Consider the following 17,229-nt stretch of genomic DNA (forward strand, 5'->3'; position numbering starts at 1 on the left):
TATACTTCATTGCTGCATACAAACACACAAATGCAATATGCTATAGTTATTCATTAAACATCTATTTCTTGAAATACAGTTTAGTAGTTTAGATTTTGATGGGTCTCATTCTCCTAAAGAGCCGTGAATATAATCTCAGGGCTAGGATGAAAGAGACGTTACTGGGGCCTGCTCGAGGCAATCGACGATTAACAGGATGATGAAATGAAATGAAATGAAATGAAAAGTTTAGATTTTGCATCTAGTATCAGATTTTCTAACTTCAAATCTTATTTACAAACACTCAGCCATTGTATGATCTTATACGTTTCTTAACCTTTCTGGGACATGATATCCTCACACATAAAATAAATATAATTACATTATGCAAAAGATAGAGGTCTTAGAGATTTTAATAAACCGATTCTTGAAAAGTGCTTAAAAGAACATGCATGTGATTAGTGTTTGATAAATGTTCCCTCGTAGGCAGCTTGATCTGGGCAACACTGGGTTATAATCCAGTGGGGAAGACAAGTAATAAAACAAGGGGTCAGTCAGGTCAAAGGAGGGGCTCACTGTTGGATAAGTAGATAAAATGCTTTCATTTTAGCCCTGGACTCTTTTCCTGCAGCATTCAAGAAAGGATCCCTACTAGCTAAAAAGAAAATTTAGCAATCCCTGATTTGATTATAATCACCAGTACTATTATCAACTTCCTTTATGTTTAAACTGGTTCACATCCATCCTACGGTATGAATAGTTTGTTTCTCACCCAATATTAGTAGGTTTTGAGGGAAGGTGGAAAGGGTTGGTATTTATTATGCACTAGATTTATTACTTCCACAACAAACCGTAATATGCTACAAGAAGAATTTTATGTTGAGGTCAACTCTAAAGTCATTGACCTAACATTAGGTTAGTACCAGTGAATCCTAAGTATTCTTGAAGCTCTCTATAACCATGATCTACTCTTTGCTTAGTACTTGGCTCAAATCAAATCAAATCTTTTTCTCTTTAAAAAGAGTATATGTGAGTTTATTTTCCATAACTATCTCTACTTCCTCTTTATCACTTTTCAGCTAACTCTCATAGACAATGTAATTTTATTTAGAAAGAATCGCAAACCTTCTTCCAAAGCTCACTTAAATTTGGAAGTGAACAGCAAAGTAAAGAGTACAACTGTTTTCAGATGAGAAACAAAGTGTCTATCCAGACCTAGGGCCTGTTAGAGCCTCAAGCATGCTATTTCAAAATTAATGCATAGTCCAAAGGTAATTTAAAAAAAGAACATCCTAAACGTGAACACTCATAAAACTAAGAAACCCTGCAGAACTTTAAAAATCTCTCTCTCTTGAAGCATGCTGAAAGTAGACTATAGACCAAACATGATTGTCACCCATTGCCTCTTTTGCAAACCACAACACCCAATAAGAGAGAGACAACAAAAGGGAATGCCCTGCCACAGAGGCAGGGTGGGATGGGGGGATGAGGGGTGGGAGGAATACTGGGATCCGTGGTGGTGGGAAATGGGCACTGGTGGAGGGACGGGTATTTGATCATTGTATAATTGAAACCCAAGCACAAAAATTTGTAAGTCTACAACTGTACCTCATGATGTCTCACTAATAAAAATATATTTGAAAAGTCTCTCTCTCTTTCTCTCCATCTCTCATGTATATACATTTTTGTTTGTTTGTTTGTTTGTTGGGTTTGGGGGCCACCTTCAGAGATGCTCCTGGCTGATCGCTGAGGCATTACTCTTGGTGACACTGTGAGGACCGTATGGGATGCTCAGGATCAAACCCAGGTCAGCTGCATGCAAGGAAAGTACCTTACCTGCTGTGCTATATCTTTGACCTATAGAAATATCTCTTACAGAGGGACAGACTGTCCTTGAAGAAACAGAAATTATCTAACAAGTTCTTTAAAGGAAGACGCTTCCATAAAATACCTTTTAAGTAAAAGAAGATATCACTAAAAAGAGATGATTGCCAGATTAACAAGGGAGAAAAATGCGGGGAAGCAAGTTCATATACACACATACATATATATGTATATAAGTGTGCATATGCATATATAGAGAGGGAGGGGGAGGTTTGGGGGGGGGCATTTGTGCTTGTGGGAGAGCTGTTCCGAGTTCAGGAGCTACTCCTGGCATAGTTCTGATGACCTGGAAGTGCTAGGATCAAACTCAGAGGTCCTGCATGCAAAGAATGCACTCCAGCCCTTTGAGCCATCTCCATGAGTGAAGAAAAAAGACCATATTAAGTTTGGAAAATAAGCCTGAATGCTCAGATCCACACCTATTGACCATAGTAGGACTGAGAAGATGATATCAGATGGAATAAGATGAGTGACCTGAGTCCTAAGCAGCAGTAAGAAATGGACAGCATGTGTGCTTTGGAAGAGACCTGAGTTCACATATCAGATATGCCAGGTTATTCTAGTGATGTCACAGTGGGTGACGTGTTTGGGGCAAGGAGCTGTAGCTTCCCTATCTGGTGGGTGCTGGTCAGTGACTCTTTATAATGACTTGGAAATGTGCTCATGAGTCTCTTGATACCCCCACCCAGCACATAAGCTGCAGAATGAATGCTGTCTACATAATGAGTGCTGTTTTTCCTTATGCCCAGAGGTGTAAGGTTCAAGCATATCAGAGGCATGACTTGCTGTACAAATTCCGGTCCAGCTGACTCCATTGAAAGAAAGGCGGATAATCCCCACAGGCATTACACAGAAATGGATTAGGCCAAAATGATAACATCCCTGATCTGTATCTACTGCATAGAGGTGTTTCTTTTCTTGAATTTGTTTTCAGCACTGTGATTTACAAGATTGGTAATTACAAGGTCTCATGCATGAAACAGTTCCAACCCTACACTCTCTAATAGAGTGTTCACTTCCCTCCACCATGGTTCCAGTGTCCGTTCCCCAGTACCCTGCAGTGACATGCTTCCTACCAAGGCCCAGTTCTCAGTTTCTGTTGCCTTTAGACCTTTGTTGTTTTCTCACTATGCTTCTTTAATCCCACAAAGGAGAGAGATCATTCTGCTTCTGTCTCTCTCCTCTGACTAACTTCATTCAGCGTGGTACTCTCCAGATCCATTCACTTAGCAACAAATTACATGATTTTGTCTTTTCTTCTAGCTCAGTGTTTGTATCATTGTTTCATTTGTTAGTTTGGGGGCCACACCTGGCTATGCTCAGGTATGAATCAGGATCTACACTCCTGGATCTAAACTCACCTATCACTCCTGGCAGGGCTCAGGGGACCACACAGGATACCAGGGATCAAACCTGGGTGAGCGGCATGCAAGGCAAATACCTTCCTATTGTGCTATCTCTCCAGCCCTATGTGCCATCATTTCTTTATACATTCATCTGTTCTTGGACACTGGGTTATTTCCAAGAGGCAGCCTAGAGCCAGGGAGGGACATCAGGATCTGGGCCTGATTGTCCAGCCCAGTCCCTGACCTGAACCCCAGAGAAGCCTTCCTAAGATAAAATTTTTTCATTGTTCCTGTGGGCTGGAGCACTAGCACAGCGGTAGGGCGTTTGCCTTGCACGCAGCCAACATGGCCGACCCGAGTTCGATTCCTCCGCCCCTCTCGGAGAGCCCGGCAAGCTACCGAGAGTATCTCGCCCGCACGGCAGAGCCTGGCAAGCCCCCGTGATGTATTCAATATGCCAAACACAGTAACTACAAAGTCTCCAATGGAAACGTTACTGGGCCTGCTTGAGCAAATCGATGAACAACAGGAGGACCGTGACTGTGACCTGTGAACCAGAGAAGAGAAGATATTCTAGTATTAGCTCTATCACTGTTTCATGAGCCTCCAATATCATCTGCTTCCCTGGACAACCACCAAGACCCCAGTATTCCAACAATAAAAATCCCCAATCTATTGAGACTGAGGTAGGTGGACAGGTGGGCAGGCAGAGCATGGAAGAAGCATGGGGCGAGGAATAGGGTGGGGGAGCATGTTCCAACACCCTTCTTATTCCTCAGAACAAATCTGGCCTCAAGATCCTGGGAATGCAGATTCTTCTCCCACTCTGAAAGTTCATGGCAGATGAGCTGCTGCCATGGATAGAGCAGCAAGGATAATGTGTTTGGTTTCCAAGGAGTACTTATAAAATAATTGGTGAGGGTACTCTAGGGTTACTTTGGATGTATAAACTGTTTATTTCTGCAGTACTGATTGGAAAGGCATGAAGTAGGGCTAATGCACTTGGGTTCAGTGTTTATTCCTTTTAAGAGGCTCAACCCTGGGTTCATGACTGTGCAGCCATTCTCTTTCTGGAGTAGATATTATTTCATAGCACATACCCAATGACACAAGGGCTTGCCATCCCACTGTTTTCTCCCTTTCAAACCCAGTGGGTAAGGGTGGTCACCGGCATTCTTGAAGCCATGCCTGGAAGGTATTTAGGGGAGTGTTTGCATGAGGAAGTCTCCCAGAAGACTCTCGTTCTCATTACCCATTATTGTTTTGGGGAGGGAACAACTGTTTTCTATCAACTCTGCATGGAGCTGAACTTGTCCCAGCTTCTTGACTTAACGAGGAAGATTTCTTTCTGAACAAATTCATCATAACTAATAAAGTAGGAGTGACCGTAAAAACATCCGTTCGTTTTCGTGAGTACAAACATCATGTGAGATTTGTCAAATAATGTTAATGACCAATGTTAGCACCTAATAAATGCTTATTAGATTCCAGACATTGCTCAGAGTGCTTTGTAGGTATCAACTTATTAATTCTTGCAGTGATGACCCTATGGGATTAAATATGAGCCCTCTCCTTTATAGATAAGGTGACAGAGCATGAAGAGCTTACATATCTTGTTTAAGATATTTAAGTGTTGGGACTGTTAAAAGAATGACACTGTAGTGTGGAATGCAGAGAAATCTGATTCTCTTCATCTCTTGGACCTCATTGAATGACTCCATTTAAGAAATGGGGAGGACACTTTAAGATGTGAACCAATGGTACTGATGGGACCGAGGAACATTCTAGAAACACTGCTGCGAATCAATGGGAGCTCCTGGATGTGTTTCTTAGGGATTTGTTCCCTCTCAGCCCTGGGGAGAGTAGCTCCTTCTCACATCTGTGGTTTCTGTCTTCATTAGCATTCTCTAGCCTTTGCTTCACTGTTATTCTAATCTCCTATTATGATTCACACTAACGCATAATAAACTTCTATTTTGACCATATGATTTATTTATAGTAAACTATCTCCACTCCAGTGACTGGTGTTTTTTATCAAGCGGTAGGACTGGTACTGATACATTATCTGAGATCCTGCCAACCTCCTCTCTCCTCTGCTCACAGAGCTGTTGTTACTCTTGACTCCTGGATGTCGATCAAGCATTTGATCCATGTTTCTACCTCTAAATGTTGGGACTCACTCGCCTTCAACCTGGAAAATTTCTTTCCATGGATGCTTCTTACTTTCACTCTGATGATCCAAGAGTGTTGAAGTGAAACCAACCTGATCCTTCAGCTTATGCTTAAACTTAAGGATCTTGAAATGTGATTGTCTTCCCCAAATCCCAAAAGATCTTTTGATAAAGATTGGAATGCTGTTTAGAATGCTTTCTTTCCATTTGAAAGATCAAAACAGGTATGTTCAATTGTAAAATACATGGATAATTTACAAACGGGTGAAGAAGTGATTGAGACAGTCTGATCTTTTCTTCCTCAAAACAGATCTAAGTTGTTCCGAGATTCCTAGAAAGTCAGTAATGGATAAGATCTCTGCGGTACTTTTTCACTGAAACAATTTACTCTATATAGGGACATGGCCTGAACTTAGCAGAAACGTCAAATCATACCCCATTTTCCTTTTCTAAGAGATTATTCCATAGGGGACCAATGTAGTCAATTCCATGAGTTATATTAATCTTGGAGTGATCGATAAGGTTTGGTATTTGCCCAAGCACATGGATTACCCTGTTCAGATTCACTCTAAGTGACACCTTTGTTTGTCGATGAAAAGTCCCATAGAGGACAAGATACTACCATGGAGAAAGATGGCTGGAGAGCTGAGCGTGTAGGCTGGCTCCACGCTAACATCTCTCCATGAAGTCTGTAAACTGTACAGACACTGCCAATGATTCATAAACTGGCTGTGACCTGAGACTCTAATTTAATACTTTCATCTTGCTGGGCTGGAGCGATAGCACAGCGGGTAGGGCGTTCGCCTTACACGCGGCCAACATGGCCGACCCGAGTTCGATTCCTCCGCCCCTCTCGGAGAGCCCGGCAAGCTATCGAGAGTATTCGATATGCCAGACACAGTAACAACAAAGTCTCCAATGGAGACGTTACTGGGCCCGCTCGAGCAAATTGACGATCAACGGGAGGGCCTTTCATCTTGCTAGGCAGTTTGTAGACTGGAAGGGGTACTGATTTTATACCATAAGCCTAGAAAAGATATCTGCTTAGAACGCTTTCTTTCAATCATTATCCAATAAACCTTCTCTACTAGATCCTGATCCATATAAAAAACCGTTCGGACTTTACACACAGAAATATGGAGTTTACTTGGAAAATGAGTGAGTTAGAAAGAAAGAACCAAAGAAAGTGTTTTTTTTTGGTTGGTTGGTTGGTTGGTTTGGTCTTGTTTTTGGTTTGAGGGAAATACCTCCTGGCTCTGTGCTTAGCGATGACTCCTGGCAGGGCATGGGGTATCATATATGGTGCCAGGGATCAAAATTATGTCAACCATGTAAAGGCAAGCATCTAAATTAATGTATTATCAATCTGGTCCCAGAAAGACCTAAATTTGAAGTCAACTAGTAACACTGGCCATTTCATGACAAGGCTACATATAATTAGAATTATGTAACTGTGAGATACACTTATAGACAACAGACTATGTACATCAAGACTATATAACTTAATAATCACGGTCCTCCCGTTGTTCATCAATTTGCTCAAGCGGGCCCAGTAACGTCTCCTTCATGAGACTTGTTGTTACTGTGTTTGGCATATCAAATACGTCATGGGTAGCTTGCCAGGCTTTGCAGTGCAGGCGAGATACTCTCGGTAGCTTGCCGGGCTCTCCAAGAGGGGCAGAGGAATCGAACTCAGGTCGGCCTGCAAGAAAAAAGCCCTACCCGCTGTGCTATCTCTCCAGCCCCTGGGCCCATATAACTTAGACGACCTTAAATTATATGGGCAGAGTAACTTCAGAGCTGGAAGAAAATGTTAGATGTAGGAAAATACCCCAATCAACATTTTTATCAGTATAAGTTCTGACAAGAAGTAGTTGGGAAAAGGCAATTCCTTTCAACCTCACTTTCTTAGATTTTCATTTTTCATTTTCATCATCCTGTTATTCGTCGATTGCCTCGAGCAGGCCCCAGTAACGTCTCTTTCATCCTAGCCCTGAGATTATATTCAAGGCTCTTTAGGAGAACGAGACCCATCATTGTTACTGGTATTTGGCATATTGGGTACGCCACGGGGAGTTTGCCAGACTCTGCCCTGTGGGCAGGCTACATTCGGTAGCCTGCAAGTTTGTCCAAAGTAGGAATGAGATAATAAGATGTCATAAAAAGATGTCCTGATAAGACGTCGTGCGGCCGCGAATGCGGCCGTGCAGTTCCGGGAGCTGGATTTTATAGTCTCTGAGTCTTGGCCGTTGATGGGATTACACGGCGCCAGGGGGCCAGGTGGTGGGTGTGACCCCTGCCTACTGGAATTTGGAGGATCTGGGTGGAAGATGCTCGACTCCAATCCGAGTAGGCTTGGAGATCTCGGCCCCGGAACCCACATGGCTTTGTCCCTCTGCCAGTACCTTCATGTGTGCGGAGAGTGGTCTCGGCATGGTGGTGGCTGGTCCTGGAGGTCTTTGGCTGCCGGAGCCCTGGTCAGGGCGGGGAGGAAAGCTCAACCCGCTCCCCTCCAAGGGGCTTCTGCGAGGAACAGCCAGGTGCGGGGGCAGAAGACACGCGGGTTCCGGGGCCGAGATCTCCAAGCCTACTCGGATTGGAGTCGAGCATCTTCCACCCAGATCCTCCAAATTCCAGTAGGCGGGGGTCACACCCACCACCTGGCCCCCTGGCGGCCGTGTAATCCCATCAACGGCCAAGACTCAGAGACTATAAAATCCAGCTCCCGGATGAGACCAATGCAGTCTTCTTCTTAGATTGACTGGATAAAAAAAGACCCTAGTCCTCAATTTTCCCAAGGTAAACTTTCCACTGTAACCTGACACTACTGATCCAGTATTCTAGAACTAGTATGGGAAGTTGACTGATATTATTTTACATATCAATAGACAATGCCTGGAATATATCTCTGTTTGGCTGAGGCTCATCAAAAACCCTAAGCAGGGTAAGTAGCATAGCTTCCACCAAGAACTCAGAGACACTGAAGTTAACTGGAACCTGATTTAAGTAACTTGCTTATACTTTCTAATTACAAGACAAGGATACTCCTCATGCTTTTAAACAATTCACATTTAAATTCTGTTTTTATTATTACCAAACAGACCAACGTACACCCTTAAAATTCAAGGGGACGCAACAGCCTGAAAGCAGAATTGGAAACGGAGTTCAAATTTGAAAGACTGGCCCAGGGCAGAGTGGTTTTACTTATCTGTATTGATGATGTTTGAGGGAACTTAGACACCTACAGCAAACCTAATGTTTTCTGACCTAAAGACAAGAAGACAGAATTATGGCAACAGAGCTACTTTAAAGTGGGAGGTTTAAAAAAAAGAGAGAGCGAGAGAGAAAATAAAGAGCTAAACAGAGAAAACCTCAAATGTTCTGTATTAACTGTCAAGGCTTTGGTTTGCCCTTTAAATATACATATGCAGTGTGAAGAGCAAGCACTTCCGTTTGTGATAAAATAACCCAGCTGCTATTTGAGCCAAATACCAACAGGCAAATTCTACAGTCTTGGTCCACCGAGTTAATTGCTTGGTAAGTATTTTTTTTCACTTTTCAAGCATATCATGATCCATAGAGTATACAATAGCACATTTCCAATACAAGACACAGAGCATCTTTCTCAACATATAGAAAAATCAGAAAAACTGTTTCAAGATAACCCAGATGACTTAAGAAGAAAGAAAAAAAAATTTCTTTTTTTTTAAAATTTTATTGAATCACCATGAGATAGTTACAAGCTTTCATGTTTGGGTTACAATCACACAATGATCAAACACCCATCCCTCCACCAGTGAACATTCCCTACCACCAATATCCCCTGTATACCCCCCCTTTGCCACCCTCCCCCTGACTCCATGGCAGATAATATTCCCCATAATCTCTCTCTACTTTTGGGCATTATGGTTTGCAATACAGACCCTGAGAGGTTATCATGTTTGGTCCTTTATCTACTTTCTGCACACATCTCCCATCCCGACCAATTTCTCCAGTCATCATTTTCCTAGTGATCCCTTCTCTATTCCAGCTGCCTTCTCCCCTTTGCTCATGAGGCAGACTTCCAGCTACGGAACAATCTATCTGTCCCGTGTATCTACTATCCTTATGTGTCTGCCTCATGTTATGTTGTTTTATTCTCCACAAATGAGTGAATTCCTTCTATGTCTGTCCCTCTCTTTCTGACTCATTTCACTTAGCACAATACTCTCCATGTCTATCCATTTATAAGCAAAGTTCATGACTTCAGCTCTCCTGAAAGCTCCATAGTGTTCCATTGTGTAGATATACCAAATTTTCTGTAACCAGTCATCCATTATAGGGCACTTGGGTTATTTCCAGATTTTGGCTATTGTGAACAGTGCTGCAATGAACATATAGGTACAGATGTCACTTCTACTGTGCTTTTTTGCACCCTTGGGATATATTCCCAGAAGTGGTCATATGAAAGCTCAATTTCTAGTTTTGAAGGACTGTCCATATTGTTTTCCAGAAAGGCTGGACTAGTGGGCATTCCTACCAACAGTGAAAGAGTGTCCCTTTTTCCCCACATCCACGCCAGCACTGGTTGCTTTTGTTCTTTTGAATGTGTGCCAGTATCTGTGGTGTGAGATGATATCTCATTGTTGTTTTGATTTGCATCTCCCTGATGGCTAGCAGTGTGGAGCATTTTTTCATGTGCCTTTTGGCCATTTGTATTTCTTTTTTGAGGAAACTTCTGTTCATTTCTTTTCTCCATTTTTTTATGAGGTTGGAGGTTTTTTCCTTGTACTAGTGTCTTGTATATCCTGGATATTAATCCCTTATCAGTTGGGTATTAGGTAAATATTCTTTCCCATTCTGTGGGATCTTTCTGTATTTTGGTCACTGTTTCTTTTGAAGTGTAGAAGCTTCTTAGTTTGATGTAGTCCCATTTGTATATGTTTGCTTCCACTTGCATGGTCAGTGCTGTTTCATCCTTAAAGATGTTTTAGCTTCAATCTCATGGAGAGTTCTGCCTACATTTTCCTCTATGTACCTTATGGATTCATGTCTGATATTAAGATCTTTAATACACTTTGATCTGACTTTTGTGCCTGGCATTAGACAGAGGTCAGAGTTCATTTTTTTACAGATAGCTATCCAGTTTTCCCAGCACCACTTGTTGAAGAGGCTTTCCTTGTTCCACTTCACATTTCTTGCTCCTTTGTCAAAGATTAAGTGGTCTTATATTTGGGGGTCTGTGACAGAATATTCAACTCTGTTCCATTGGTCTGCAGGTCTGTTTCTAGCCCAGTACCATGCTGTCTTAATTACTACTGCTTTGTAGTACAGTTTGAAGTTGGGGAGGGAGACGCCACCCATCTTCTTTTTCCCAAGGATTGCTTTAGGTATTTGTGGGGATTTATTATTCCATATCAATTTCAGGAGTGTTCTGTCTATTTCTTTGAAAAATGTCATGGGTATCCTGATAGGGACCACATTGAATTTGTATAGTGCTTTGGGCAGTATTGCAATTTTGATAATGTTAATCCTCCCTTGATAATGTTAATCCTCTCTATCCATGAGCAGGGGATGTGTCTCCATTTCCTAGTATCCTCTTTTATTTCTTGAAGTAGTATTTGTAATTTTCCTTGTATAGGTCTTTCACCTCTTTGGTTAAGCTGATTTTGAGGTACTTGATTTTCTGAGATACTATTGTGAACAGGATTTTTTAAAAATGTCTATTTCTTCTCTTTCTGTATTTGTTTATAAGAAAGCCATGAACTTTTGGGTGTTGATTTTGTAGCCTGCCACTTTACTAAACCAACCTATTGTTTCTAGGAGCTTTTCTGTAGAGTCTTTAGGGTTTTCTAAGTATAGTATCATATTGTCTGCAAATAATGATAGTTTGACCTCTTCCTAAGAAAGAAGAAAATTAAAGCAGATATTCAAGTGCGCTCCAAGTGAGTCTATATATATACATATATACATCTGTATGTATATATATTCTATATATATTTGTGTATATATATAGTGTTATATATTGTAATGAATTAACTTGCAAAAGATTTAAAAACTGAAAAATTTAGAATTCAGGAAAAAAGAAATTGTATTTGATTCAATGTGAAAGAAAGTGATCATTCTCTAACAAATAAAAAGCTGAAGAGATGAAAAATTAAACAACTCTTCTTGGATCAATAAAAGAAGGGAAAGAATAGAACAAATTGTTACTCCAAAAATAGGCAGCCAGCCCCATATGACTGGGAAGCACAGCTTACCAGTGCAGAAACTCTGGGGTGGACATTCAGGAACTAGTAAGGGTGCAGGAAAACCTACACTGTCATCAACATATTGCCAGATCTCAGTGTAGGCACCTCTGAGCATAACCCTTGCATCTGCCAACTATTGCCTGGTTAGCCAGGGTGATCCCCAGCACCCAAGTGCCCAAGTAGTTTCCTATTCTCAGGCCTTAGCATAGGACCATTGACCCAGTAGTCTGTGAATCCCCCAGAAGGGCTCTGTATATCCCAAGCATCACGTGGGAGACCAGCCCTTCAAAAAGTTGTTTGTTCAATACAGACACGAAAAGATGGATTCTATTTCTGTGTGCCAGCAACAAGTCATCAGTAAAAGAAAAAAATTAAAGAAATACTATTTACAATGCCATCAAATGTATTAAATATTTCTAGATAAAGTGCTCCAAAAGGCAAGCTTTGTTGGGGCCAGAGTGATAGTACAACAGGTAGGAACCTAGCCTTGCACATGGCCAAATTATATTCAATCCTCAGTATCCCCTGAGCATTGCCAGGATAATTCCTAAGTGCAGATCCAGGAGTAAATCCTGAGTATCACTGGATGTGGCCCAAAAACCACCACTACCAACAACAAAACAGCAAGACTTGTTCATAAAAATCTCAAAAACATTGTTGAAAGAAATCAAAGATTCCCAGCTAAATAGTAACAACTTGTAGCCAGGGACTCAATACTTTTAAAATTTAATGTTTTCCCCAAGCCTAAGCTGATACAAAAATTCATATAAAATATAAAGATTTAGAATGAGTCTTGAAAAGCTGGGAAACTTAATTTAACTTAATTTAAAGACTATAAAGTATTGCAACCAAGACATCGAACAATGAAGTAGAAACAGTTGAGTTTAAAATAAATCCACAGAAATAAACCCAGCTTGGATAGCTGATTTTCAACAAAGGTTCAAAGAAAACAATAGGGAAATGATAATGATTTAGACAGATTTAATTAAATTAATGTAACAAAAAGAAAAGGTAGCAAGATAGAAGCAAAGGAAAGGGGTTAGAGGAAGGGAGGACCTTATATCAGATAAAATTTATCTCAAATAAATGATAGACCAAAGTTGAGATCTGAAATTATACAAATCCTTCAACAAAACCAATGGAGGGAATCTTTGTGATCATGTTAGATATTTCATAGATATGTAAAATAATACAATTCCCAAAGTAATAAATTGATAAATTAGGCTGCACCAAAGTTAAAAGCGTTTTGAAAGACACCATTAAAATTAATAATTAAATGTTAAGAATTAAAAGACAAGCCTCTCAGATGGGTAGAAATATTTGCCAATCATCCATCGATAAAATTTTTGTATTCTGAGTATAAATATACCTAAATATAATGATATCCAATAACAATGAAACAAAAAATCCAATAAAAATACTGAAACTGGAGCCCAGAGTGACTGGCACATTCCTTTGCAATGTGCATGACACAGATTTGATCCCCAGCACTATATATGGTCCCCTGAACCCCACCAGGAATGATCTCTGAGCATAGGAGTAAGTTCTGAGAACTGCTGCGTATGGCCCCCAAACAAAACAAAGGTAAAAGTTTAAAGAAGTGACTGTAAATTGCTCCAAATAGTATAAATAAGCACAGAGAAGACATTCAACTCCATTAAGTAAATAATTAAGTCACTGTCATTGTCCTTCCATTGTTCATCGATTTGCTCGAGCGGGCCCAGTAACATCGTGAGACTTGTTACTGTGTTTGGCATATCGAATACGTCACGGGTAGCTTGACAGGCTTTACCATGCTGGCGAGATACTCTCGGTAGCTTGCCGGATTCTCCGAGAGGGGCGCAGGAATCGAACTCGGGTCGGCCATGTTGGCTGCATGCAAGGCCCTACCCACTGTGCTATTGCTCCAGCCCAAATAATTAAGTAAATGAAAATATTACAGCTATAATGAAATGATCATTACATAACTATTAAAATGACTAAAACTAAAATCCTAACCATCCTAAGTATTGGCAAAGATATAGATAAACTAAAATTTTTGTTTCCTGTTGGAGAATGATACATCTATTTCAGAATACAGAGTGGTAATTTCCTCATAGTTATGTATTCCTAAAGCTATTCCTGCCAAAAGAGTTCACTCGGAAGAACTGAAAGCATAAGCCTTGACAAGATATGTTCACAAGTGTTTATAGTGACTTTATTTTTTATAGCCCGATACTGACTTCAACCTAAATTTTGACAGATAACAGATGAGTGGTTAAAGAGACCATGGTTAACACAAAATCACACAGCTCAGCAACATAATTATTTACTACTGATGCATTGAAGGCAATGTGTGAATCTCAAAGTAAGTGTGTTCATTCAAAAAATTTAGATAGCATGCTTTCTGATTTCACTCATAAGAAATTCTAGGAGGTACAAACCATTGAAAATATTTCAATCTGGAAAACAATTTGGACATTCTTTCAAAAACTAGAAATTAAGCTTCCATATGACCCTGCAATACCACTTCTGGGAATATATCCCGAGGATGCAAAAAAGCATAGGAAAGATGACATTTGCATCTCTATGTTCATTGCAGCACAACAGCCAGAATCTGGAAACAACACGAGAGCCCAAAAACAGACGGCTGGTTAAAGAAACTTGGGTACATCTACACAATGGAATACTATGTGGCTGTTAGGAGAGACTAAGTTATGAAATTTGCTTATAAGTGGATAGATATGGAGAGTATCATGCTAAGTGAAATGAGTCAGATAGGGACAGACATAGAAGGACTGCACTCATTTGTGGAGTATAAAATAGCATGAGACTGACGCTTAAGGACAGTAGACACAAGCGCCAGGAATATTACCCCATAGTTGGAAGCCTGCCTCGTGAGCGAGGGTGGAGGGGGGGAAGTGGGGAGAAGGCAGCTGGAATGAGGAGGGGATCACTAAGAAAATGATGGTTGGAAGGATCGGTCTGGATGGGAGATGTGTGCTGAAAGTAGATAAAGGACCAAAAGTGATGGCCTCTCTGTATCTGTGTTGCAAACCATAATGCCCCAAAGTAGAGAGTATGGGGAAATTGTCTGCCAGAGAGGCAGTGGGAGGGTGGGAAAGGGGTGTATACTGTGGACATTGGTAGTGGGGAATGTGCACTGGTGGAGGGATGGGTGTTTGAATATTGTATGATTGTACTCAAGCATGAAAGCTTGTGGGAGTATGGTGCCGCCAGCAGGTCAATCTATACCTGTGAGGTGAGTGCATCAGCAGCCTGATGGCGTCTTCAGACTTCCAAATACCCCAAAATTGCTGCTGTGCCTTTGGCCAGACCCCAAAAACTTGGGGCAAAGTTTACCAAGAAAGTAAACGGCCAAAAGTTAGGTATGTGGGAAGCACACTCACAAACCACCTCGGGCTCAGCTATAGAATTGGAGGTATGGCCTCTCTGGTTCCTTATTGAACTGCTTAATGGCCATGATCCCAGAGACTCAGAAACAAATCTCAAAACCCAGTGACTTTGGGCAGAAATGCGTCCGGTCCCTGCAGTAGGTTACCGGTGCTGGGCCAACCCAGGTGGGAATAGGTTTCATACCTTGGCCTGTTCCCCCTGGCGGCCCAGTGCCCACCATCTTCCAGAGGCCACTAGACAGTCAGGTTTGGGCCCGCAGTGACAAGACACTCAGGGCCTCAAGGGATGTGGTGGAGCTTGTCCTTTCCTCTCCACCCCAACAAGACCCCAAGTCATCGCCCACTAATGGCCTCTCTGGCTCCTGACCAAGCTGTTTAACGGCCATGATCCCAGAGACTCAGAAACAAATCTCGAAACCCAGCAACTTTTGGCAGAAATGCGTCCGGACCCCACAGTAGGTTACTGTTACTGGGCCACCCCAGGGGGGAAAGGGTGTTGTCCCTCCACCTGCTCCCCCTTGGCAGCTTGGTGGCCATCATCATCCAGAGGCCACTGGACAGTCAGGCTTGGGCCCACAGTGACGAAACTTGTTGGGCCTCACGGAATGGGGGTGAAGCCAGTCCTGTCCTCCCCATCCCAACAAGACCCCAAATCATCACCCACGAATGGCCTCTCTGGCTCCTGATCAAGCTGCTTAACGATCATGATCCCAGAGACTCAGAAACAAATCTCAAAACCCAGCGACTTTTGGCAGAAATGCGTCTGGACCCCGCAGTAGGTTACTGTCACCAGGCCACACCAGGGGAAAAGGGTATTGTCCCTCCACCTGCTTTCCCCTGGCGGCTCGGTGGCCGTCATCATCCAGAGGCTACTGGACAGTCAGGCTTGGGCCCGCAGTGACGGGACATTTTGGGCCTCCCGGGATGGGGGTGGAGCTGGTCCTGTCCTCCCTACCCCAACGAGACCCCAAGTCATCGCCCACAAATGGCCTTTCTGGCTCCTTATCAAGCTGCTTAACGGGCATGTTCCCAGAGACTCAGGAGCAAATCTCAGAACCCAGCAGGTTTTGGTAGAAATCCCTCCAGATTTAAGTGTTAAAATTTAGGAATTCCAAAATCATGCGGCCACTACTGCAGCCACGTGACATCATATATTATTCATAACCAGCAATAGATGACAAATTGTCTACTGTTGCCTTTTCAGCAGATCTGAGTGTTGGGGAAAAATCTCAAATAATAATGGTGGGTCTAGTTTCAAAATCCTGAATGTGATCAAAGTTGAGAGAAAGTAATGTGGAAATCATCTGCCCCACAGGTAGAGGGAGGGTGTGGGATGGTGGTATACTGGGTTTTTTTGGGGTAGAGAATGGGCACTTGTGATGGCACGGGTGTTTCATTGTATGACTGAGATTTAGACCCAAAAGCTTTGTAATTGCTCTCACGGTGATTCACTAAATAAAACTATAAAAAATGAAAAAAAAAAGCATGAAAGCTTGTAACTGTATCTTTCAGTGATTCAATAAAATATTTTTTTTTAAATGTGGGCTGGAGCGAGAGCACAGCGGTAGGGCGTTTGCCTTACAAGCGGCCAACATGGCCGACCCTAGTTCGATTCCTCCGCCCCTCTCGGAGAGCCCGGCAAGCTACCGAGAATATCTCGCCCTCACAGCAGAGCCTGGCAAGCTACCTATTCTATATGCCAAACACAGTAACAACAAGTCTCATGATGGAGACATTACTGGGCCCGCTTGAGCAAATCGATGAACAATGGGAGGACCATGACTGTGACTGTGACCGTGGGGGGAGAAAAAGAAAATACTTCAGTGGTTCCCCAGAATCCCATGGTGAGATGGACATATGAAGCAAAGGGAAATAGGCTGAGATTAGAAAGACTCAGGGACAAGTCTGTATTGCCCAGGATATTTTTTTTATTTTTTAAATTTATTTATTTGTAATACCCATCCCTCCACCAGTAACCATTTCCCACCACCACGGATCCCAGTAACCCTCCCACCCCCCATCCCCCTCATCCTTTTGTTCTCTCTTTCCTATTGGGTGTTGTGGTTTGTAAAAGAGTTAAGCCTGATTTTCAGGGAGAAACGTTGGATAATTTATTTTCCATAGATCACTTTCTAGATAAGGAGAAGTCTCTGACTTCCGGAATCAGAGGTTACCTGGGAGCCCGGTCAGTCCCGGCAGTTTGGCGTGAAAATCCTGTTCCTGC

General features: G+C 42.1%; 1 protein-coding gene across 1 annotated transcript in view; it reads left to right on the top strand.

The window, feature by feature from the left end:
- Positions 1 to 836: 836 nt before the first annotated feature.
- LOC130016857 (60S ribosomal protein L31-like) overlaps positions 837 to 17,229 on the top strand; it is a 30,362-nt gene continuing 13,969 nt past the window's right edge. The window contains exon 1 of the mRNA XM_056107553.1: positions 837 to 894. Coding sequence (XP_055963528.1) covers positions 837 to 894 — 58 coding nt within the window. The remainder of the gene's footprint in view (positions 895 to 17,229) is intronic.

This window comes from Sorex fumeus, unplaced genomic scaffold, assembly GCF_029834395.1.
Source record: "Sorex fumeus unplaced genomic scaffold, SorFum_2.1 ptg000169l, whole genome shotgun sequence".
Classification (NCBI taxonomy): Eukaryota; Metazoa; Chordata; class Mammalia; order Eulipotyphla; family Soricidae; genus Sorex; species Sorex fumeus.